The sequence below is a fragment of the Gopherus flavomarginatus genome, chromosome 14, assembly GCF_025201925.1.
Source record: "Gopherus flavomarginatus isolate rGopFla2 chromosome 14, rGopFla2.mat.asm, whole genome shotgun sequence".
Taxonomy (NCBI): Eukaryota; Metazoa; Chordata; order Testudines; family Testudinidae; genus Gopherus; species Gopherus flavomarginatus.
Window position 1 is genome coordinate 35,888,047 of NC_066630.1, and position 25,173 is coordinate 35,913,219.

General features: G+C 45.1%; 1 protein-coding gene across 2 annotated transcripts in view; it reads left to right on the top strand.

Moving 5' to 3' along the window:
* GNAO1 (G protein subunit alpha o1) overlaps positions 1 to 25,173 on the top strand; it is a 295,657-nt gene that overhangs the window by 217,875 nt on the left and 52,609 nt on the right. For both annotated transcript variants that reach the window (XM_050922798.1, XM_050922797.1), the window contains exons 5-6: positions 20,145 to 20,273; positions 21,869 to 21,998. In XM_050922798.1, the coding sequence (XP_050778755.1) occupies positions 20,145 to 20,273; positions 21,869 to 21,998 (259 nt within the window). The remainder of the gene's footprint in view (positions 1 to 20,144; positions 20,274 to 21,868; positions 21,999 to 25,173) is intronic.

Consider the following 25,173-nt stretch of genomic DNA (forward strand, 5'->3'; position numbering starts at 1 on the left):
ATACTAACCACTCTGTGTTTGGTAGCATAAGGGATGTATATCTGGGAATCCCGGCATGCCATGCTCAGCAGCACAGGATTTTGTGTTCAGGCTCAGCTTGTGCAATGCATATGGTGGCACATAACAAGTCAGAACAGGTGTATGGAACTCTTACTTTCCTTCAGGTTAGCAAACCTTCTGAAGATTTTACACCCAACCGCTTGGTGTCCTGGTGTTTCCAAATATCAGGGCTCACATCCTAAGGGGGCGTAAATCAACGTAGTTCCACTGAAGTCAATGGAACTGGGGTTGGTGATGTACAACAGCTGAGGATCTGGCCCTAAATTTCTGTTGGGGGTTGGGTGCATGAAGGATCCTCCCACTCTCACCCCATCTGTTGGAAAGATGACAAGAATTCAAGGAGTAGTGGGGATAGGTGGACTGAAGACAGGATCCCATTAAGTGAGAGTTCTCTTGTGCCCTGTTATTTGGTTGCTACTCTGCAAGCGCAAAACACATCAAGGCTGTGTTAGCATTCTATCAGCGCCATCACAGACCGCAGCTGAAATTCCAGGTCTATGGTGGAATAAGTGAATTTCCCACAAAAACAAAAAAAATCGAGTTAAGACTGTAAGAATCACACTGGGATTGTCGAAAAACCCACAAACTTGCAGCCACAATACCTCCTCCAAATAAGCTCCTTGGATCCTCAACATTACTTTAAACCGGAGATCCAAGCCCACACAGCTTGTTTTGCCAGCAACGGTCAGAACTGTGTTGTGATGAATGGTTCAGAGAGAACAGACTGGTCCTGCAGCCCCTTCTCCACCTCCAGTTAAGGCTGGAATTTTAGGCTGAACTGTCTTTGTTCTCGTGGTTGAGCAAAAATATAAATAAATACATACATGGAAAAGAAGCAAGGCACAAACTGCTCCATGGGTTGAAGCCAATGAAATGTCAGCTTTTCATTGTTCAGTCTGAATTTCCCTCTTGCTGATGATTTAAGTCACTTGTAGCATTTCTTTAACCCCTTCGCTGCTGGCTTCTTTTGTCGCTCCTGTGCAATGTGGTGGTTTCGCTTGGAAGGGTCGGAAATATACATGCTCCAAAATCACATGCCTGGTAGATAAGGCAGCCCCATGTGATCAGTGTCGCTTTGGGATTCTAATTGCTCTTTTTAAAGTGTAGGTCAGCACCCCCCCTCTGTAAGCTTGCTCTCTGGACCCAAGCATTTTGCAAGTTAAGATGATTTAGAGCAGAGGTCAGCCACCTTTCAGAAGTGATGTGCCAAGTCTTCATTTATTCACTCTAATTTAAGGTTTGGCGTGCCAGTAATACATTTTAATGTTTTTAGACAGACAGTCTCTTTCTCTAAGTCTATAATATATAACTAAACTATTGTTGTATGAAAGTAAATAAGGTTTTTAAAATGTTTAAGAAACTTCATTTAAAATTAAATTAAAAAATGCAGAGCCCCCCGGACTGGTGGCCAGGACCCGGGCAGTGTGAGTGCCACTGAAAATCAGCTTTGCTGCCTTTGGCACACATGCCATAGGTTGCCTACCCCTGATTTAGAGCAACATTTACCAAATTTTGAAACCTGACTCCCCTCTTCTGGAAACTGAAATCAATTGCAAGCCCATCCTCCCACTTCAACCCCTTCGTATGTTGTAAAAGACCTAGTCATCTTATCATGGAATCCAGATAAAAAACATTGTTCAAGCAGAGTTAAGATTGACAGTAGAGCTGAGCAAATAATTGTTTTTTCAGTTTGATGCTCAATCTCATGATTTGACATTTCTGAGGGAAAAAACTGGATTTTTTTTTGTTTTCCTTTTTTGTTTATATTTTGTTTTGTTGTGGTTGAAAGTATTTGCCAGATTCAACCCGAATTCATGAATAGCTTCAGTGCCCCCCCCCCAAAGTGTGTTTTCAGCTAATTGTTCACCAGAAATATTTTCCTCAGCTCTAGTTGAGTGCACATGTTGACAACTTCAAGAGAAAAATCCTCAAAGGATCATTGTCATTTGTAAAAAACAACTATCTAAGACGACAGAAAATAAGCTAAAGTTAAACTTGTAAGAAACCCCAGTATTTTAAAGTATACAAATTCACAGTTAAAGTGCTCAAACTACCTTCAGGCTGCTCACATGATGACACCCTAGAGAAATCAGAAGCTCATATTATCTTGTCCATCCATAACAAAGAGTTTCATCTCATCATACAAATTCTAGAATGCCTTACTCCTCATCATACAGAGGTTCTGCCAGCTTCAGTCTTGACAGTCATAGATAGCCAACAGGAAAAAACACCTGAAGCCTCATGCACTCTCGGCTTCTGCTGATGTTTTCAGAGAGAGACGCAAGCAAGTTGAACTACTTACTAGCCATTTTCAAGCACAAATGCAGACTTGTGCACAGAGTTACAGTAATTGCATACATAAATTGTGTGCACACATTTATATGCATTTCCAGGCTCCTGATGTCTTGAAAAGAGGCCTATAAAGTAAAATTATTGCAACATTTCCACAGGAATCTTGTCTGTTTTAACTGCTTTCAAGAGCCCCCTAACTGTCTAGTATAATGTTTACTCGGTGGAATAAATGCACAATTGAGGCGGATTATTTAGCATATTATTTCTGACAAGCCGAAAGTGTAGCAGCAACTCCTCCAGAGATGCCATACTGTGCTCTGCTATGGCTTTCTGTGAGGCTTTTCAGCTTGCACCTCTGCTAGACTGATGGCTTTGCAGAGCCAGTTCTCTGTTCAGCAGCATTTAGGGGGTTAAGTAGCACATAATCTGCCACTTTGACACCATTAATTACACCCACTTAAAAACCCAGGGAGTGAATTCAGGACAGTTTTAAATCTCCTTGGGGACTGAGAACATGATCCTGCCGTCCAGCCCAGAACAAGTGACTTCAAGTCAATACCATTTCTGATTTGGTGACCTGTGTGTTTTGAATTGTTAGTCTCAGACCAGTTCCTAGTAGACAGGTGTCTACATCACATAGCTCACCATTACAAATGGCACCAGTTAGTCCCCTTGTGAGCAGTCCCCACCAAGAGGCTGAGGAGAAGATGGGCTATCTCCCTCCTAGGTCAGACATCTAGAGATGGCCCCCGAGGTTACAGGACATGGGTGTGGAATTCTGGGGAATGTTTGCAGCCATCCTGCACCTGATCTACAGATAGCCAGGTGACTTCTGTCCCGGGGCGGCTCCAGGCCCCAGCACGCCAAGCGCGTGCTTGGGGTGGCAAGCCACTGGGGGCTCTCTGCCAGTAGCCGCGAGGGCAGCAGGCAGGCTGCCTTTGGCGGCTTGCCTGCGGAGGGTCTGCTGGTCCTGCAGCTTCAGCGGACCTCCCGCAGGACCAGCGGACCCTCCGAAGGCTGCCTGCCTGCCGTGCTTGGGGCAGCAAAATGCCTAGAGCTGCCCCTGCTTCTGTCCCCAGGGCCGTGGGTCCAGCACTGTCCAGCTGCACAAAATTCACTTTAAAAAAGAATAAATACGATAAGTAAGCAAAGCAGAATAGGGACTTTGTTCCTGCAAATCCACTTCCCAGACCACCTCCGACATCAATGGGATTTGTAATTTCTTTTACTTCTGAGTGTGCAAGAAGCTAAATAAGGCTCAGCCAGCCTGTGTTTAGTCAGGCGGCTGTGACTGTCATGGGAGGTTTCAGAACAGCTGCTTAAAACGTTTGGTAGTAAATAGAAAATGTGATAAAAAAAAGACCCATGTGACCTATTTATCTTACATGTTCCTTGGGGGTTTCTCTGAGTTCACGTTGCCTGGTGTGTAGCATGCACCTAAATCCCTCTCAAGTCGATTTCCTGGCACTCGTCACAGAACAGAATGAAAATGGCCTCTACATCAGTCACCTAAGAACCCCAGTGCCACCTGGCAGGATCAGTCGGTAGTGGAGAGGGGCTACTGCAGAGTGCAAGGCAGACTGCTGGGGCTTAGGCAAGGAATAGTGATGCGGTTTAGTGCTAAATGTGTCCCAAGTCATCCACAAACATGGGGCTCCAAACTTGTGTGTATGCAGGCGTGTCTGAAATCTGGGGGCCCTCCGAGCACCAGATTTGCATCAACTGATCCATTCAGTTCTCTTAATCCTCCAGTAGACTAGCGTTGTCACGTGAGAGTGCCAAAGCCTTTGCTTTTACACCGCTGCATCAGCCTGAGTTATCAGGCCATCCCTTTCCATCAGCTACCCCAATCCATGCTTAGCACTAGCCAAGGTTTTTCCATCTCAAAACCCTGCCACCACCATTCATACTGTCATTGGTCCCCCAGTTGGAATTCTCAACAGCGGCACTACAGACTGGGTTACCATGGAGACTGCCATTGGAGGTGGTCACTGGAGATCAAAATAAAAGCACATGGGCAAGGCAGCATGGGAGAAGCTGCCCTGCCCAAGGCCAACGTTATAGTTCCTAACCTTAACTTCTCATCTGCTTAGTAATGCAAAGCCATTTGGTCACTCTGCCACAGGTGCCCAAGCTGTGTCTTTGCTGGGCCTAGAGAAAGGACTTCAAATTCCAGTGTTAATCAACCCAATCTTCAGCACTAAAGACACTACAAATTTTGATAAAAGAGAGAGATTCCAGCAGCCCTCCCATTTCTGGCAAATGTATCTCTCCCATACACGCGTCAGCAGCAACTAGAAAGGGGAGTTGGAAGTCCTGCCCAGTTGGCTGCATGGTCAATATTATGATGGGGGTGGGAAAAGGAGGGATGGGACTTTTAAAGGTCCAGATTGTGGCTAACGCCCCTGCAGCCTTTCTCCCCCTTGGTCTTTCCACACAAGGGCCCTCCACAAGCTTGCTACCCAACCAAAAGATGAAGCAAGTGTCCTCCTCCCCCACCAAACAGCAGAGCTGGGTGGCCTCACAAGGAATTGTGTGCTGTAGGCTCCCACTGGGGCACTGTAGCTCTGACACTTCCACAGCTAAGCCCAGAGAGAATGCTAATAGCCCCATAATGAAACAATGGATAAAAAACAAATCAGCAACCCCCAATCTCAACAGTCAGCCATCCCACCTGGGGCTCCTGAGGGCACCTCTTAGCGAGGACAAGCAAGGGCCCACCTCATATGTGCAGCCAGTAAAGCAGAGAGTATAAAAAATATGCCAGGAACTGACACCCAGTATTTGATTTTCAGTATGCTGTACTGCATCCTCTGAAGACGTAGGGTATGTTGGGCTCCTCCTCTGCTCTGAGGAAACTTGCTGCTTGTTGCCATAACAACAGAACCATGACTGTATGCGTGCATGATGACAATCCCTCAGCAAGAACATTATCCCTGTTCTACAGCAGGCCTGTTGTGACAATGCCTCCTGCCCTGCCTCACAGCTCAGTCATTCTGCACCTGAGACTGAATGCGCAAGTGCTCAGCTGCCTGGCTTTGAAAGCCTCTCCGAGCAGACATAGAAGCAGCTTAAGATAAAGAGAAAATCAAGTTGATTTCCTTGAAAACTACAGCAACTTTCCTGACTATGGGTTAGATCCTAATCGCACATGTACCAGTGAAAATGCAGAGTAAACACCCTGGTTTCTGGGAGCAGAATTTCATCCAAGAATTCTTAAGGCACTTCTACTTGTTTGTGTATTCAGGAAACCTCCTCTCATCATAGTCTCAGGGTTCATAGGCCTATGCTCCAACCGTGTGTGTTTGTGTGTGTGCGCCTACTAAGCACGTTATTCCATCCAAGTATTTTTATTTTTTTTGCACTGAAAATAAATACTTCAATGGTATAAATAAATAAAACATCAGTGCCGCCTCTCCTGTCCCACCTGAAAACCCCATCAATGCCAAATTGGGGTATACACCTTATCCCCGCTCACTCTTGGCTACTTCTCCGTCTTCTTAGGTATTTATAATGCTCCTATCATGGCACTAATGAGGCCCCAAAATATGGAAAGAATGCAATACATTCTCAGGAAGGCTTCTGCTCTCTAGCACTAGCTGAGCTGCTCTTCAGGAATTCTTAGGGGAGGGTGGTGACCCCTTTTTCTTACTCCTTAGTTTTCAACCTACTTTACCTTCCAGCTTCTTCTGGACCTTATCCCTAGTAAGTTCTAGGTTGTTCTTCAGCCCTGCCATTGTGAGAAATAGGCCTTTGTGGAAAGAGGGGTGTAATGTCATGCTCTTAGCCAGGGGTCAGCAACCTTTCAGAAGTGCTGTGCCGAATCTTCATTTATTCACTCTAATTTAAGGTTTTGCATGCCGGTAATGCATTTTAACGTTTTTAGAAGGTCTCTTTCTATAAGTCTATAATATATAACTAAACTATTGTTGTATGTAAAGTAAATAAGGTTTTTAAAATGTTTAAGAAGATTCATTTAAAATTAAATTAAAATGCAGAGCCCCCCCGCCCCCAATCAGTGGCCAGGACCCGGGCAGTGTGAGTGCCACTGAAAATCAGCTTGTGTGCCGTCTTCGGCACGCGTGCCATAGGTTGCCTACCCCTGCTCTTAGCAATAACAAATGAGCGTGTGCCATCTTTCCTCACAACCAACACCACATCCACGTGTGAAAGCTAAGCCAACACAGTCAGCCGTACAACAACAAACTAGCATGTGCAGGAAGCAATATTACAGGAATAAACCATTCTGCCATATCCCACATTTTAACATGAGCATCATTCCTGTGACTCGAGATTTTTTTTTCCCTTTGCAGCAAGAGCCAAAGTCTCTTTATTTTGTAGGAAGCTTCAATTAGACATGGCTGATCTTTTCATCAGCTGGTGCTGTTCCACCAAATCTGTAAAACTCTTCCATGTCTGTAATTACTGCATGGCTTGTGTTTAAACGTACTGTTGCTGATCTACAGAATTCAACAAAACCCTCATAGCAAAGCGTGAAATATTATTGGACAAAGCAGTGAAGTACACAACAGTAGCCATTTTTCAGCCCTGCCAGTCTGCACAAAATAAATCCAAGGTGTATGATCTCCATTCAGCTTCCTGGGGTAACTTGAAATTGTATCATCAAATATCATAACTTATTTTTATTAACTGCTCTTTTTCTGGGCAATAGATGTCTTCCTTACAACAAATCACTAGGTTTTTACCACCATCACCACCTACAATGTGTGGTGTGAACTGCTGCTCAGGGACTCTATGAAAGCAGCCCTTACTTGGACAAAATACCCAGTTAAAGTCAGTGAGGATGAGGAGGATTGCTAAGGACTACAGCATGGAGGAAGGAAGAAGAGTCTTGTGGTTAAAGCTCTTAATTGGGACTCAGGAGACGTGGGTTTGTTTCTTGGTTCTGCAACAGCCTTCCTGTCATGTCTTTAGGAAAGTCAGTTCTTCCCTCAGTTCCCCATAAATCACGTGAGGATAATAATATTTCCCTAACTCATCAGGGTGGGGGGAGGTTGTGAAGACAAATTCAGTGTTCATGATGCCTTCAGATATTACAGTGATACAAGTATTGAGGTGGGTGAAGGCGAGTTTTACATTAACTGCACTGGATGCTCCATTCCCTACACTCCCTCTAATTCTACAGCCATGAGAAGGTCCGGCAGGATTTTTTATCAGAAACAAAGGAAACCATGGCCTGATGAACCATTGATATTTTCCAGGCCTGACACTGCTTTGTGCTGTCTCCATCGTCCCTTTGGAAAGAAGCTATTCTCAGCTCAAACTCCTCTCCTGATAGACCACGTAGGACAGAGACGCTCTTGGCCTAGCTCGCGTAGATGATTGTTGCAAACAGAATTGAGCGGATGGTGCTATTTAACCATTGGCTCCCCTGTGGAGCGATTCAGCTCACGGGGCACTTTGTGAGGCATCGCCCCTCCAGGACGCATGGTCGCTCCCTAGCCCACGGGAAGAGAGTACAGGCTGCATCATTCCATATCCCAGTAAAGCCTTCTCCACTTTCCAAGTGTGGATGGATCCCAGAAGCACATGTGAAAGCTCCTGCACAGCCTCTGTGCATGGATTGCTTTTGTCCCTAGTGCTTGCATGGGAAATGCTGGACAGTAAAAGGCAACTTCAGCTCTCCAATCCCTCCCCACCAAATCTCCCACAAACCTTCCCCCCTACCCAATCTCAGTCTGTCCCATATTGACTAACCCCAGGCTGATTTGATCATTTCCTTTCTCTCTGAGGAGTTTTAAATTGAAGGAACCATTACTCCCCCGAGTCAAGTCATTTGGCTACTATTTTTGTACAATCAAGTATGCTTGTTGATTTTTGGATTATTAGCAAAATGACAAGGGAAAAGATCGCAATTATCAAAATTGCAATAGTTGTTGCGATGGCTTTTTGTAAGGCATCCCAGCTGGGCATCCGAACTGCCTCATCCTGTAACATCTCTGAGAGGAAATTCTCTAGCAGATAAATTTCTTTAGGAATGGAGGCCCACCAGAATGACATAGTAAATGATACCTGTCAATCAACGCCATGCCTACAAGGGGTTAATTAACTCAAAGTACTCTTAGGCAGCTACACAGGAACCAGCCTCCTGCAGCACAGACTCAGGAGTCAGGACAGACGAAGTGAAGTGGAAGCCAGGGTCAAGTCTTTCAGGTATATTTGAATGGCCACAGAAGGCTAACGTTGCTCCTTCAGCTTCCAGGCCACTCTGCAGTTGATCACACTGTGTGATAGAAAAATGTGACACAGGCATGGGCATCATTTTCATGAGGTGTCTAACAGAGTTGGGCTACTCCAGTGATAGTCTGTCTTGTGCAGGAATGAATGAGCTGTTTCAGCTAGAATAACAGCAGACCGAGATCTTCACCCACTAAATACTCGACCCAAATATATTTTGGAGGTATTGAAAAGTCTGGATCATTTTCTTCTCCCCCATTACTTTTATTTGCACATCTCGTCTCACTGCTGGGTTCTGAACTGGACTGAACCCAAAATGCTGAAATACCATGAGAAGACACTGCCAAGTATTTCTGGCCGGTTTGCATGAAATTTCTAGCACAGGTTTGCAGACCCAAGAGATCCAGATGCATCTGGGATAATTGACACATTTGGTGCATACCAGAGCCTTCTGAGGTTTGCCCATCACTAGTTTTGGGTTATGCCAGCCATGCAGGACCGGCGCTAGGGGTTTGAGTGCCCTAGGCGGACGGCAATTTCGCCGCCCCGCACGCTGGTCCCGCGGCTCCGGTGGAGCTGCCGCAGTGGTGCCTGCGGAGGGTCCGGTGCTCCGTGGCTCCGGTGGAGCTGCCGCAGAGATGCCTGCAGGAGGTCCACCGGAGCCGCGCGAGCAGCCGACCGTCCGCAGGCACCACTGTGGCAGCTCCACCGGAGCCACCTGCCGCCCCCTCCGGCAAAACGGTGCCCACCATTCTGGCGCCCTAGGCGATTGCCTAGGCTGCCTAAATGGTAGCGCCGGCCCTGCAGCCATGTGATAAGATGTTGGAATGGACCAGAGCTGTGAAATTAGCTTATAATGGACGCGCAATGTGAGTAGCAAATGGAAATCCCAGTCGTTAGATAATTGGTCAGGTTACCTACAGTACAAGGGAAGGAAAGAATTGGACACTTGGTAGCCTGGCGCCAATAGCAGCAGCTCGTCTTTCTAAATGACAAGATGAATGACTGCATGAAACAGGGGCCTATTTCACACCAACTTCAGGCAGGCGTAGAAACCCATGTCTGACAATTGTCCTCTCACCAGACCCTAGGATTCCTGTATTTGATTGACACTAGAGCTCAGATCTCCTTAGCTAAAGTTTTCCTTCCCATGTCAGTTAGGGCTAAACCACTGCACTGGATCTGATCTTTTGAAATGGCGTCTCTGCCATAGATGATCTGATATTTTTTTTTAAATGGGCAAGAATTGTTTTGCTTAGGTATGAAGAAACTAAGGTTTCTTAGTAACCAAGAGTTTTAAAACAAAAAGCAGAGGTCTCATGTCCTTATTCAGACCCTGGGACCTCTCACGAAGCCAGTGAGGGGCCAAAAGTTTGAACCCAGCAGGACTAGTTGCACCTATGATCACACCTGCTTGCCTTCCAGAGTTGGAGAAGGTTGCCTGGGGACACAGAAAATGAGCTGGAGTAGGGATTCCACTTGGCTAGGTCTGTTGATAGTGAGCCTTTGTAACTTGTCAGACTTCATCATCAAGCAGACTGCATTTTCTGCAGCAAGATGGATTTGTTTCTCTCGTGTATCTGGGTTGAAGTGGCTTCTCTTACTGTAATGGCAATGCTGTAATGCTATGTGGATGAATCGGCTGCCTCAAGCTGCCATGCCAGACCCTCATCCTGGAGCACAGAGCAATGCTTTCTACGATGAAGGTTTTGGTTTTATTAATCAGAACAGGCCTTGATTATATCAAAGTCCCTGCCAATTTCTTTATTTTTAAACTTTCTCTGGCAGTGTGGAAAGCCACCAGCTTCAAGGGTTAGCAGGCTTCTAACAGCAGAAATGAAACATATGTATGAGAGAGAGAGAGAGAGAATCCCCGTCCCCGACACACCCCATCTTAAAAAATAATATGAGACACACTGTGCTGAGCCTCACAGCACAGAGCTGGTCCTGACTCCGGCTCTGCTGTTTTCGTCTTGAGCTGATCCCAAGACGGGGAGACCTAGTCAGCTTCATCCAGGAGATTCAAGGGTCTAACGGCTAGAAATCAGCCATTGCCAACTTCCTCCCATTTAACAAGAGAAGATCAGGTAGAACTGGAGAACAACCTGACATGACAATGGCGTTCTTAACACAATGAGCCAGCTCTGCGGCCTGTGTGCAGAACCCCTGTGAGAAAAGGAAGTCAGCTGAGTCATTGTCAGTCATCAATCAAAAGCAGGATGCAATTCTTCCATAGTCCAGTTTTGTTCTGTGCCCAGTAGCTTACAAAAGATGAGGCCAGTGCTGAACTGCAAGTCTCCAGTATGTTTCATCTGGGAACTTTTAGAGAGCCACACCCATCGTCTACTATTACAACTGCTATTTATTATTTGGTAAGCCTGGTCATTGTAGCTGTATCCTGCGGCCAGCAGCTCTGTTCTACACAGTGATTTTTGTCAGCTGGGCTTTACCAGTAACATCACTGGTGATATGCAAACTTTTAAAAAGAATTGTGCCACTGCAAGCTGTCCTCCCTACATCTCCCTGCTGACAGTTGCTCCAGTTCGGTGATGGTTACCTCTTCTCCCTCCAGTCAAGTCACACTTAGTCCCACCCCTTCCAAGGTAACAGAAAGCCCAACTAAAAAAAATGTCCAATCTCTCTATCCAGCCTGCCACCTGTGATTCAGGGCCCAGTGGTCTGTACATCCTTCTCTTAGGGACTTCACCCCAGCTTACCAGTGGCTGGTAGAGGGACCCAGGCCTAACCTCTGTACTGAGTTCCCTAGGATAGGCAGTCAAGGTTCACCCCCAACGGACCCCTTACTGCCACCTCCTGGGACTTCTTCCTCCCAAACCTTTCCCCTACCCTGCTAGAGTCCTCTTGTTCCCTACACGTCTCTTCACTCCCTTCTTCCAGGAGAGTGACAGCAAAGTTTCTCCCAGCAGCCCCCTTCCATTCCAAATATACCCTGTTTGTAGCACCAGCCGGCCCATCCTCAACTGAGTGTCATCAGTAATTAGCCATGGCCCACTCTAGGTGCAGCCCAGTGGTTAATTAGCTTCTCCCCACAAACAGTAGCCAGCCTGTAAAGTGGAGCTGTCATGCTGCCTGTATTTTTGGTTCTGTAAGTGGGCTTTGGGGGCAGGGGACGGCGTTATGATTATTACATTTTGATTGCACCAGAATATGATCTGTTCGGCTGCAAAATGGGGATTTATCAGCTGCAGCAGCAGAAGGATGATGAAATGCAGGTGCTGCAGAGAGAGACGTTATTTAAAAAAAAAATCAATGTAATTACGTGCAAAGAGAAATTGAGGGGGAGCGGAGAGGATGAGTGAAAAAAGCAGATTGGTTGTCTAATTTCCATAAGTGCATTCTCAAAACCTCCTTCCTCTGACCTGGAATCAGAAGGCACCTCTTTGGTGCTCCTGCCCTTCTATTTTTTAATCTATAGTCTTTTTTTTCCCTGTCCATTATGAGAACTCATTGTTAGATATGTGAAGAACAATATTCAAGATCCTCTAGAATTAGAGGGTGAAATGGGATGGGAGCATGTATGGGTGTGGTTCCTATACTCAGGAATGGATTTCTAAAGGGGCATAGAGTGATTGTGTGCATAGGTTTCCAGGGTTTCATATGTGATGATTAATGTTACGCTGTGGTTGTGTGTGTTTGATGACTGACTGCAGATATGGTATTATATGGCTGGGTCAGGAATCATATGTATGTTAGCATGTGTGTTTCCTATGCTCCAGAATGATTGGAAAAAAATATAGTAGCATGTGTGTGTTTTTTCCTGTTCTCCGGAATGATTACTGGGGGATGGTGTGACAGATATGGTAAAGTGTGTGTGTCAGAGAGAGCGGGGCGAGGGGGAGAGAGAAGGGGAGGAGATGCTGTAGTATCACAGTATGTGTCTGCCTGATATCAAACCGTCCCAAATAACTGTATTGAGAGTTGTTTCATGCCTGCTGGAGGCATTACCCACAGTCGGCGTTTTGGTGTGACGGTTGTTTTTTGTTTGCCTGGAAGGTATTACTAGAGGCTACTGTGCTTGTGCAGAGCAGCTACTAATGCTCTTTCAATCAAGGGCCTTTTGTTTATTGTTTAATTTCAGGGATATCAAATGAGGACTATTGTTAATTACACACCAGGGTATTTGTCCATTGATCAAAGAAAACAAGTTAGTATCCAGACTTGAATCATGTGGAAAAAAATGATCACTATTAAAAAGTCAACATTTTCCATTAGTTATCACACAGTAATAACTGAGATAATCACAGATGAACTCTCTACTTAAAATAGAAAATAGCTGTGGTAACTGTTAGCTAACACTTTTTTTTTTTTTTAATGCCAGCAAATTAGGCTACAGGGTACAGTACATATGGCCCTTTGGTCATAGAGATCATACACATCTTAATCCGCTTGTGGGCTGCTAAAAGATCACTTTAGAAATCTCACTTCATTTTCATTAATGTCAGCAGTTGCAAGTATGAATTCCTATGACCTGTACTGAAAAATGTTCCTCCTTGACAATAGACCTAACCGATTCTGCGGAGCCATCTGCCTGTGCTATATGTTGACCCAAGGTAGCTGTTGATTGGGGCTTTAACGAAGTCACTTAAACTCAGGAAGAAATCTGCCCATGGTCTAGTATCACCTAATGTAATGCATTGGGGAGGTTTTAAGTATTCTTATGATCAGGGGCGGCTCTATGTTTTTTGCCACCCCAAGCACGGCAGGCAGGCGGCTTTCGGCGGCACGCCTGCGGGAGGTCCACTGGTCATGCGGATTCAGCGGCATGCCTGCAGGAGGTCCACCAGTGCCGCACCATTGGCGTCCCTGCCGCTGAATTGCCGCCGAAGCCACGGGTCCGGCAGACCTCCCGCAGGCGCACCACCGAAAACCACGTGCCTGCCGCCCTCACAGCGATCGGCAGGCCACCCTCTGTGGCTTGCTGCCCCAGGCACGCACTTGCTGCGCTGGTGCCTGGAGCCGCCCCTGCCTATGATGCATCCAACACTGGCCGTTGCAAGACAGGATGCCATTGGTCTGTTTCTTATGGTAATTCCTATATGGCAAAGTCATCATTAGCGGTAGTACTGGTGGACTGGTATTACGTGGTGGTGCAGAAAGTTAAAGTGACAAGAGGCTTTACCTGTGTTCTCCACAGAGTGCTTTTGGTAAATCTGGATTATTCTAAGCATTACTGTGTAAACACATTCAAGACTGACCACTCTATCTTTTCGCATCAGCTGTTCAACCTGTTTCTCTGACTGTACCTCAGGAAATTATGTTCTATGTGGACTTTACTTTTAGCAGCATAATATATTTGGGTTTTGCTGCCTAAAGCCTCATAAACTGAATGACTCAGGAATCAGCAATCTGCTGCAAAACAAAGCCTTTAAGATAGAAGATGCATTCAGTAAATGAGCCATTCAACTCAAGAGTATAAATGCCAGAAGCTTACTCACGTATCCTAAAACTCTATCCTTTCTGCAGCCTTTTTGTTAATTCCTGCATGCCCAGAGCAATGCAGCCTGCAAACAAGCTCTGGTTTGCCTCTTACGATGTGGTTGCACTCCAGTTTACAACACCCTGGTGCCCGAGTTAAGCAAAAACAGGCCCAATTCCCAATGCCGTTATGACATGCAGTCATATGGTCACCGAACATCCTCCAAAGCCTCATTAAATGGATGTTGGCATCCTATGGGGTTGTGTCATCAAGACTATTGCTGTGACAACTATCTGCCGCAATATTTTGGCCTTTGGGTTACAGTTCTTAGTGTTTCTCAGGATCGCTGTACACTGGCTGACCTTCGTAGTGATTTCTCCCCATCCTCACTAAAGTGGAACTTCACTGCCTGTTTCTCAGCAGGGCTTCTTACCATAGAAGCGTTACCAACGTAAGTTCTATTGGAAGGGAAGATTTTGCCTCCATTTATCGTATATAGCATCTACAGTGCACTGTAGTCCTATCACAACAGCATTCAATAAGTGTGTGTGTGTGTGTGTGTGTGTGTGTGTGTGTGTGTGTGTGTGTGTGTGTGTGTGTGTGTGTGTGTCTCATGTAACACAATAATGACCCTTCTGGCAGGCCTTAATTAATGTGTGTAATTAGGATCTGCTATTCTTTGAAGCTTTAAAGACCTCAGGCAGTGGGGAACTGAACTAAGCTAAAAATGTTAAAACAGGCCATCCAATGGAGACCACTTCCCATTCCTACGGCTCTATATTAGTGTGACACCCGTGTGCTCATGCGCTCCTACCACGAAGCTTGATAAGATTGAAATGCAATGTTTTGTCAATGCCCAATGCTCTCAGTTCAATTGCAAGAAGTTCAGTTGAAAGGATTCTGCTCCAGATGCAGGAAATTCCAAGCCCCAGCAGCCAACAGAGCCACCAATGTTGTATAAAGAATGGGGTTGAAAATTAACACTGAAAATATTGTGCCTTCATATAACATGAGGGTCCTCCCTCACTGGGAATAACAGAAATATACAGGCACCCACGACACGGAATGAAAATAATTTAAGACATGGAAAGACGTATGAGGAATGCTTGAAAAGATTGAGCTTCTTTAATTTAGAGACGAGACAAATAGGACGACTTGCTGGAGGTATACAAAAGAATGAATGGTGGTAAGAAGGTATGTCAGGCACATTTATGAAACTTCTCCTTACACAAGAACAAGGGGGCATTCAACGAGAGGGAATGGCAAGACATTCAAAAGTCATTAAAGGGCATACCACTTACACAATGCAAAATTGGTTTGTGGCACTCACTGCCACAAGACACAGAGAGCCCAAGGGCTTAGTGAGACAGACAAAAAGAATGTGAATGCATAATGTGAACACACACAGGTACAGTGGATGAGAATTTTTAAAAGTTAGGGCTATAAGCTTTGATGGTTCAGGGCATAAGCTAACCATTAATTAATGGAGATCGGGAGGAACTTCCCATATGTGGGAGACATAATTATCCACTGGGTGGGCAGACTGGAAGTTCTTCTTGAAGCTACTGCCACTGGACATTGTCCAAGACAGGATAGGGGACTAGATAACCCATGGGTCTATTCTTTTATGTCAATTCCTATGTTGCTACGCCCTCTACATACTGGCTGGCTATCTGACTTCCTGGCAATCTGCAGCATGCTGAGGCTGCAATTTGTGGGCTGGATCTCAGCATATTCCTTTTCTTAGCCTGTTCTTTTAATATCTTTTCTTCTTTCACTTCCTGGATTTGGAGAGTAATCCCCCAGGGGAAAGAACAAATTGTAATAACTATCAGGAAACATGCTAAGGTGAAGAGAATTGAGCAGTTTGCAAGAAACAAAGAGTCTTCAGTGTGCAAATGAATCTTCAGTGTGCGACTCAGAACAAAATATCCAGGGAGATGTCCCTCATCCCCACTCTTGCATCCCGACTTTCTATAGCTTTTTTTCCATGAGGGTGTAGACCACCAGGTGTATATGAGCAGCTTAATCTACTGCAAAGCTGGCTATGGATGGAGACGCTAATGTAGAGAAATTTACTTCTTCAGACAGCCATCTCTTAAATAATACAAGCTGACAACCAGTTGTGAATAGAACATGAGTGATTATATCTGCAGCCATCAGAGCGAGGAATCTTATTACAAGGATGTGCTGATACAGCCCCCATTCATACATCCAGGGCCCATCACAAGTCTATTAAGGGAGCATCTATCACAAAAGCATTATGTTTTTTATACCAGGGAGTGTTGCAAATATGGCTTCAGGTACTTTAGCACAGGCATGTGAGGTGCCTACAGCAGGATGTGTTGCAGGTCAGAGTTGAAGCATATTAGACTATATGAGAACTCAGAATTAACCAGCCAAAGATGTTACAGGTCAGACTTGAGGTGAGGCAGCAGAGCTGTGTGGGGAAGCTCACGTACAATCACATCAGTGCTATGAGTCCTCCTCTTCCACGAGCACCCGACCCACTCACAAAATCTTCAACGTAAAACAAGGCACATTTAGCACAAATTGAGGGAGATGCTCAAACCAGACTCTGTGTGCATCCAAACGTGGAGGGCTCACACTTGAACTTCCTTCCACCCAGGAGTAAATTCATATTCATTCTGGGTGACATGATCCTTTCCTCTCACAATCTTGCACCATTTCTCTTCCCATCTTGGGCATTTTCTGCTAATTCCACTAGGGCCCTTTCTTCATGCATACATGTAACCCACATCAACTTCAATAGGAGTTAGAGTGGGTGCAACCTGACAGTGGAAAAGATCTCATCGCATGGTACAGCTGAGTGCTGAAAACACTTATTAAATGTTAATCTAAACTAAATTCACCTCATTTCTATATGCTACATTTGATCGAGCTGAATTGTTTTAAACCTTACCACCTGTGTTTGGGTGAGTAAATGGATCATGGTTATATGCACCTCAGGAAACCAGTGATCGATGGATATTTTCACCTGAAAGGGATGTTGATTTAATACAAAAAAAAAAATGAACCTGTGTGCTTCAGGTTTGAGTGTTGGGCCAGGCTATACGATGAAGGCTTGTAATGCCCGGGAATCAGGAGGGTAAAAGGGAAGTCACGATCAGTGATCAGAGTTCACGCAAGGGGTCCAATCGCCAGGAGATCCAATCCAAGGAGAAGGTACAGCAAAGTGGGGTCAGGGAGGGTGGCAGGGTCAGAGAAGGGGGCAGGCCCAGGTCAAATGAGGTGAGAAGCCAGTAAGGCAGGGTCAGGTGGGTCTGAGTAGCAACAAGCAGGAAATGACTCATTGCTCAAACAAAGCCAGAAGAGAAGCAGGATGTGCATCTATAGTCACCAGCCAATCAGGGTCAAGACCATGTGGCCAGCCAGGAAGCAGACTGTGGAGCCCTGGAAGATGGCCTACCCAAGGCTGAATTCCCTAGGACTCTCGTGTGTTGGTGTGGCACGATGCTATTGATGTAGCCAAGGCTATTTCCCAAACACCGAGTGGGCCTTGGTTTGAGGCAAGGATGACAAACATTCTAAGCCCAGAATTGGGTACAGTTTTCTAAAGCACTGTGATGGGGTGAACTAGACCCAAAGACCCCCTTCCGGGGGCCTCAGGGTTCTGCCACAGCCATCCCAGGGAAGGAGCAGTGGAGAGGTCCTCCAAGCAGGCTAGAGTGGCTGCAGGGGAAGCAGCCAATCATGGTCTGGGAGGGCCATATAAAAGGAGTTGCAGAGCAGCTCAGTAGTTAGTTGCTGCTTGGAGCAGGAGAAGAAAGGACTGTAGGTCTGGCTGCCTGGAAGAGCAGCAGGGCCACAGAGTTTGCTAGCAGGAACCAGGGGAGCATTGAGGGAGCATCTGGCTGGTTGCTAGGACTGAGTATGGACTGAGCCTGGGAAGGGCTGCAGGAAGATAGAGTCTCCAGGGAGGAAGCCTTGGGGATGCAGCCCCATACCAGTGCCGGAATAGTTAAAGACCAAAGCCCATGGAGGGCTAGAGAGAGACACTAACAGAGGAGTACTGAGATAGGCCCTGGTGGACCATATATCTCAGAAGGGGGTTGTGCTGATTAACATGCACACAGTGGGACTCGGCCAGAGCACTGTATGTCTGACAAACTCGCCTGACAACCATCGAAAGGGGTTGCCAGAACTAAAGAACACAGACACATCCAACCAGAAGGGGGCACTTGAGAGGTGGGTGCCAACCCTGTTACAAGCACCTAAATGATTTAGGATCCTAAATCCAATTGTCAAAAGTGGGCTCATAATGACTTCAGCCCTTTTCAGCATTGTACCCTTGACGATCATCTCGTCTGACCTCCTTCGTTATTTTTGTTCTGCTTATACCACCACCATGTATTCTCTTTGGGTTTTATTTTACTTATGGCTTATTTTACTTATTGGCAACCTTGGCCAAGTTACTTAGGCCTGATCCAAAGCCCACTGACATTAATAGGAGTTTTTTCACTGCTTTCAATGGGTTTTGATTCAGACCTCACTGAGGATAATGCCTAGAGCTGGTCCAAAAAAAAATAAATCCATCAAGTTTTTTCAACTAGCCCAAATAATAAAGTGGGCATGATAAAAATCTTTCCAACTGCTGTTTGCAAGTAATTTCCACTACCACAGTATTTGCACTGCTGCCGATGGTAGATAAAGGGAATACCACCAATACCTCAGGAATGATGGGTAGGCAAAAATGTGAAATTGTAAAAAGTTTAATGGCAACCGCTGTGCCTATCTCCTTACCTCAAAGAACATTTTGCACACGTTGAGCTGGTTCTTAAATGAAATCACTCTGCAAGGCCAATTCAGAGCAGTAATTTCTCCCTCAGAAAAGCCAATCGATTTGCTTCCAGCCTTCTTATTTCTAGGCAGTGTTGCAAACAATTCTTTTTCACTAGATGAACGTATGTCAGGCTCGGTCCTGTAAGCTTGTGCCCAATCTGAAGCACATGAGTAGCTTCATTGATTTTAAATGGTTTACTCAAGTGGTATGCATGCGCTTAAGTGCTTTGCTGGTGGAGTGGACCCAGGTTGTGCAGCCCCTAGTAAGATCCAGCACTTAGTGAATGGTATTTAGACACATGCCGTGTAAAATGAAGCCACCGGCAGTGACATGAGACAAAATTTTCAAACTTTGGTGTTGAAATTAAGCACTTAAATAAAAGGTATTTGAAAATCTGGCATTTAATTCCCTGGTTTAAGCCTTAGGCTTCTGTATATGCTCTTTGTGCCTTTTCTTTTCCCACTTTCCCCTATCGTTATTATTTATATTCCAGGAGTACCCACAATGGGCTAGGGCAGGGGTCGGCAACCCTTCAGAAGTGCTATGCCGAATCTTCATTTAGTCACTCTAATTTAAGGTTGTGTGTGCCAGTAATACATTTTAACCTTTTTAGAAGGTCTCTTTCTAGAAGTCTATAGTATATAATTAAACTATTGTTGTATGTAAAGTAAATAAGGTTTTTAAAATGTTTAAGAAGCTTCATTTAAAATTAAATTAAAATGCAGAGTCCCCGGGACCAGTGGCCAGGACCCAGGCAGTGTGAGTGCCACTGAAAATCAGCTTGCGTGCCGCCTTCGACACCCGTGCCATAGATTGCCTACCCTTGGGTTAGGGGCTATAAAGATACAAGAGAGGACATTTGCAAAGAGCTTACAATTTGAAAAAAAGTTAGCATTATAAGAAAATACAACAGTATTCTACAGTAATGAACCAAAACACTGCAGTGTCTGAGAGTTTCACTATAGTCTTCTGGACCATCATTTGAAAATGCTGTGGAGTTTTTAGAAAAAGGCTATTTGGAAGCTCTGTAGGGCGTTTTTGTTGTGTGTGTAGAGTGCCAAGCAGAGTGAGATCCTGATCACCACTAGATGCTACTGCAGTACAAATAGAAAACAACAAAAATATATATTTCACAGATTGGAATCCCTTTATCAAGAATCATATCAAGCAGAACCTGATCATTTCATTTCCTGCTTCCGGGTTAGTGTGAGATCTAGTATTTGAGCCAGTGGCTTTAGTTTTTTTTCAAGAGAGGATTTTTTTCCTTAACCAAAGTACAAACAGCACAGAAAAATGAGATTGACAACAATTAATATGTTTCTTACTCTCCTGTGATTTTTTTTCCTTTTACAGCTACCTAGACAGCTTAGATCGAATCGGAGCTCCAGACTACCAGCCAACAGAGCAGGATATACTTCGAACCAGGGTCAAAACAACCGGCATTGTAGAAACCCATTTCACATTCAAAAACCTCCACTTCAGGTAAGTCTGATGTGAATCCACTGTTGTATTTTCAGGCAGTTCAAATATAAGCATTGTATGACTGCAACCATATTACCTTGGGCAAAACTTCTCCCACAGTATGCTTGTCTCATTAGCTGCTATTCTCCACCCCAGAGGAGGCTGCGTTTCTGTGGGTATTAGCATATGGTATGTAAAATGATTTGTAACTGAGGCAGAGTACACTCACCACACACATACCCACTCATGGCTGGTCATGGCATGGCAGGTCTGTCCTCTGTAGTATCCCCTTCTCACAGCTGCTCCAGTCCTGGTGGGGGAGGGTGACCCATCCTTGTGACTCAGCCCTCACACCTGCTCATGCTTCAGTTCCCACCTTTCCAGGGTAGTATAAAGTCCAGCAAAAATGTCTGGTCCCTCCATCCAGTCTGCTGCCCTCAATTTTGGGCCCAGTGGTCCATACATCCTTGTCTTTGGGCTTTTCATAGTCCATATCCCCTTTCTGGGGGCTGGTAGGGGAACCCAGTCCTACTCACTACACTGGGTTCCAGTCCAGGAATCTGGGACAGGCAGTCAAGGTTCATGCCAACAGATTCCTTGCTGCCACCTCCCTGGGCTTCTTCCTGCCAAGCCTTGTCCTGGGCTCTCCTCACCCTGCAAGAGCCTTCTGGTTCCCTCAAAGTCTCGTCACACCATATCCCCAGGACAGGGACAGCAGAGTTTCTTCCTTCAGCCTCTTTCTGTTCCAAACTCCTCTGTGTATAGTGCCACTCAACCCTTCCCCAGCTGGGGTTCATCAGTAACTAGCCCTGGCCCACCCTCCAGGTGCAACCAGGTGGGTTAATTGGCCTCTCCAGCCCACATTAATCCTTTCATCACCTGCGTGGGGTAGGCACTAAGGCACTACTTGCCTTGGTTTAGAAAAAAAATTCCCTGATGAGCAGGTTGTTCTACATTTGCCCATTATGGGGTTCCTTGCCTCTTCCTCTGAACCCTCTGGTACTTGCCTGTGTTGGAGATGTGACACAAGAATAAACAGACTCTGCTCCAGTCTGGAATGGCATATGGCAAAAACATTTGGCCATTTGTTGTCTACATGGGATAGTCACACTGATGCTCCTAGACTTTGCCAGTAATTCTACACTCGAGTGCAGGGCAGACAGAGGTTTCTAAGACACACACACACACACACACACACACACACACACACACACACACACACACACCCCAAGGCTGGGGGTTCGGCCTCTTAAACCCACTGATCACTTAAGATACATGCAGATTGCTAGGGCTCTCTGGAAAGCAAGAGCTGTCCTCAGAGAGGCCCCTTGCCCATGCACTGCCAACAAATCCCACACAGCATCCGAGCCCCTGGACAATCTTCCAGAGCTTATGCTGTCATGGGTTCCCCTAACCACCACTGCCTGCAGAACTCCTCCTTGGAGAGAGAGGGGTTCCAAACCTCGGAGAAGGAAGAAGTGAGAGTCGCTGCAGACTCTATTCCCCTTTGCTAGGAGCCCTCTGGGGATGAGTACTTAGAAATACAAAAGGGATTACTAATATTTTCCCTTTGTTAATCAAGAATAAATGAAGAGATGTCCCTGTTTCATGCACAGGCTGTTCGATGTGGGAGGTCAGAGGTCAGAACGTAAGAAATGGATCCACTGCTTTGAGGACGTCACAGCGATCATTTTTTGTGTTGCACTGAGTGGTTACGATCAGGTGCTCCATGAAGACGAAACCACGGTGAGTGTTTACGGGGCGACACAGGCCCCGACACTTCATCGCTGGCCTATTGCACAGCCTGCCATTGCTCAGGGATCAACTCACATTCTTATTGGCTTGTACCAAATCAATGGACTTGTTAATCACCCGTCTTTCCTTGATTCTGAAAGGGTGTGCAGATCCTTTCTTCCCCCAGCCCTTGGAAATTAAGTCTTCCATTGCCCAGAGTGGAGTTAACTCAGGTAACAGTTTCTTGCTCTGATTACGTTATAATGTTTTCTTTTCTCTCAAGCTGATCAGTGCAAAATGCCATGGGACATAAAGAGGATCCTGAACCCAGAGAGTAGAGTGATAAGCAGTGAATAGGTGCTTTTGAGAACAAACTTAAGGAACTCAATAAGCAGCACTTGGAACATCCAAATACACAAAGGTGTAGCAAGACCACAAATTCCTCAAGTGGTTTCAAGCTATCGGGGTAACCTGCTTCTAAATGCAAAAGAAATTCATTTTCCCCCGAGTGAAATGGGAACTGTTCAACTCTGGTGGAATTTGTTTTTGGGGGGATGGGATTATCTCCCGTAACTTCCCATTGTGATACTAGCCCTGAAATACTGCATAGAAATTGAAAATAAGGGAAATCGGGATACACTAGCTGCCAGATGATTGTGTGGCATTCCTATTAATCTGAATGTGTTAGATGTCTGGGCATATAAAGGGTGAGAGAATAGTCACTAGCACTTTTCACGAGCAATACGGCATATAGTAAGAAAGATACTTGTGCATTTGGAAAGATGGAATATCAATAACAGAAAAGGCAAGAAATTGTAGGATTAATCAGGTATTGTCTTGCCCAGCATTGGAGAACCAAAAGTCAGAGCTTCCTAAATGCTTTGTGCATGCCCAATGTGCAACAAAGCAACGGAGATGCTATTGTCACCAGTTTCTGTAGGCGACTCTAACGTTTATTCCTTTTCCTGTTTGTAAAGGATCAGAAGTTAGGATGGATAACACGGTGGGGAAGGACTCAAAAAGAGTTTGTAACTTGCAGTCAGTAATGTATTAACGAAGAGACTTTTTGGGCTCTGATCTATTACATCTTCTAGGTCAGATTCAGGAACTCTGGTGAAGAGTTCACCTGCTTGTTGAAATCCTGCATTGCATGAGTTTAGGTTATATTGACACCAGAATTTAGTCTATTAACATCCTCATATCCCCATCCCCCTAGATCTGCAGATTCGGACTGAGATTCTGAATCACCCTACCACACTACACTCCTCCAGAAAACATTTAGGATGCACATTTATAATATCTGTATTAACTAAGAATCCTTCCTATACATGTGTTTTCCGCTTCCTATGTATCTATCCCAGTATCACAGCTATTGGCTAGAATTTTCAAGGCTCTAAGGGAGTTAGGTGAAAGTCAATGGAAATTGGGCACCTAACTCTCTTAAAACTCTTCGAAAATCCTGCCCATCAACTCTGTGGTCAATTTTCTGTAACAACATTAGTGTCAGCTGCTAAGTAGGTCTAAAATAATAGGGTACAGCAACTCTGTTCTGTGTGTGTTTGTGAACCACGTGTCTCCATAGCTCCCAAGAGACACTCACCACTGAGAAGATGATGCCCCTTCTGGAATGGGAAATCTGCCAGTCACATGATGTGGAGGAGCATATGCAGGTTAGGAATGACTCAATTAGCAAAAATGCATAGGGTCTGAGGTACAAAGGTGCCAATTCCCTCCAGTTGTCGGATGTCAGCTGGAGTTGTGGCTGCTCGGGACCTCTGTAAATCAGGTCGATGTTGTCTCTTGTTAGGCACCAAAAAACTGAAGCTCCTAAAATTAGTGACCACTTTTAGTGCTTTGGCCTTAACCTTGGGTTTATAAAATGGGGATAAAATTGATTTACAGGAGCATTGTGAGGCTATATTACTTCATGTTTGTTGCTCCCCACACCACCCATGCTGACAGACACATCAATGATCTCTCTAACAGAGCAGAAATACAATGATGATTCTCAATAGGAGCCTTACTAGTGTTGTATTAGGTCTTTAAGTCAGACTATGTTTTCTGAACCCTAATGTAGGCAGGAACAGCAGCTTCTGTAACCCCAGCTGCATCACACTCTCTTTGTTAAGAATCTTAGTTTTGGATTAATTTAAGGTGCTGTTCTGGGATTTTTTTTTCTACGTAAATTTCATTTCACAATTCACTCCCTGGTACTCTGGGCAACAGGGAAAAAGACACAGATTCTGATCATTTGACTGGACAGTTGTCAGTGCACATTAAAGAGACAAGGTGGGTGAGGTCACATCTTTTACTGGCCCAGCATCTGCTGGTGAAAGAGACAGGCTTTCGAGCTTCTACACAACTCGTCTTCAGGTCCTGGCAACACTGCAAACAAACTACAGCAACACTGCAAACAAAGGGCAAATTAAATGCAGATGATGCTCTTGTTTAGCCTAAATAAACAGCTCCTGTTGAGTTCAAACACAAATAGTGAAATAAGAAAACACATTGAGTATCCTCGGCCCTGCTACTTCCATAACTCAGATCTCCCATGCAAGTGGTGTGCTGAAAATACATCTACTGACAGTTGGGCCTCAGTCAATTTCACCCCTGCCATTCTGTCAGGAACAATTTCACCTACAACTTTAGTCACCACAATCTCCTTCCTTAAAGTATAGTTCAGCTTTAAAACTAACCGTGTAAATGGCATCGCCTAGGTCAGGTGATTTAGCCCCTGTGTGCATCAGTCACATCAGCTGCCTTTATTGACAAAAATGAGCTTTTACAGTTTCATACTGGTTAGCACAAGGGCAACACAGTTAAGAAAGTAAACTGGATTGTGTTCTTCCTTGCACATCATCTATAGAAACCCTTACTAAGCTCCAGTCACTTAAACCTGTGCAAAACCACTGAAGGCACTGAGATTGCACAGATCTCACTAAGGACAAAATCTTTATTACTGGTGATGATACATGAGAAAGAAAGAACCCAGCTCGTGTGTGAGGTCTTAAAACACGTTAGCAAAGATGGCACTTGGAAAAAACATTTCTTCCTTGTAAACTGAGCATATCATTGACAATAATCATGAGAACTCACTATGCCATTTTATACTTTTCTGAATAAGACTGTACTTCATGTGGACAAAATTATAGTTATAATACAAGCAGTCTCTAATGAAGATCCTAGA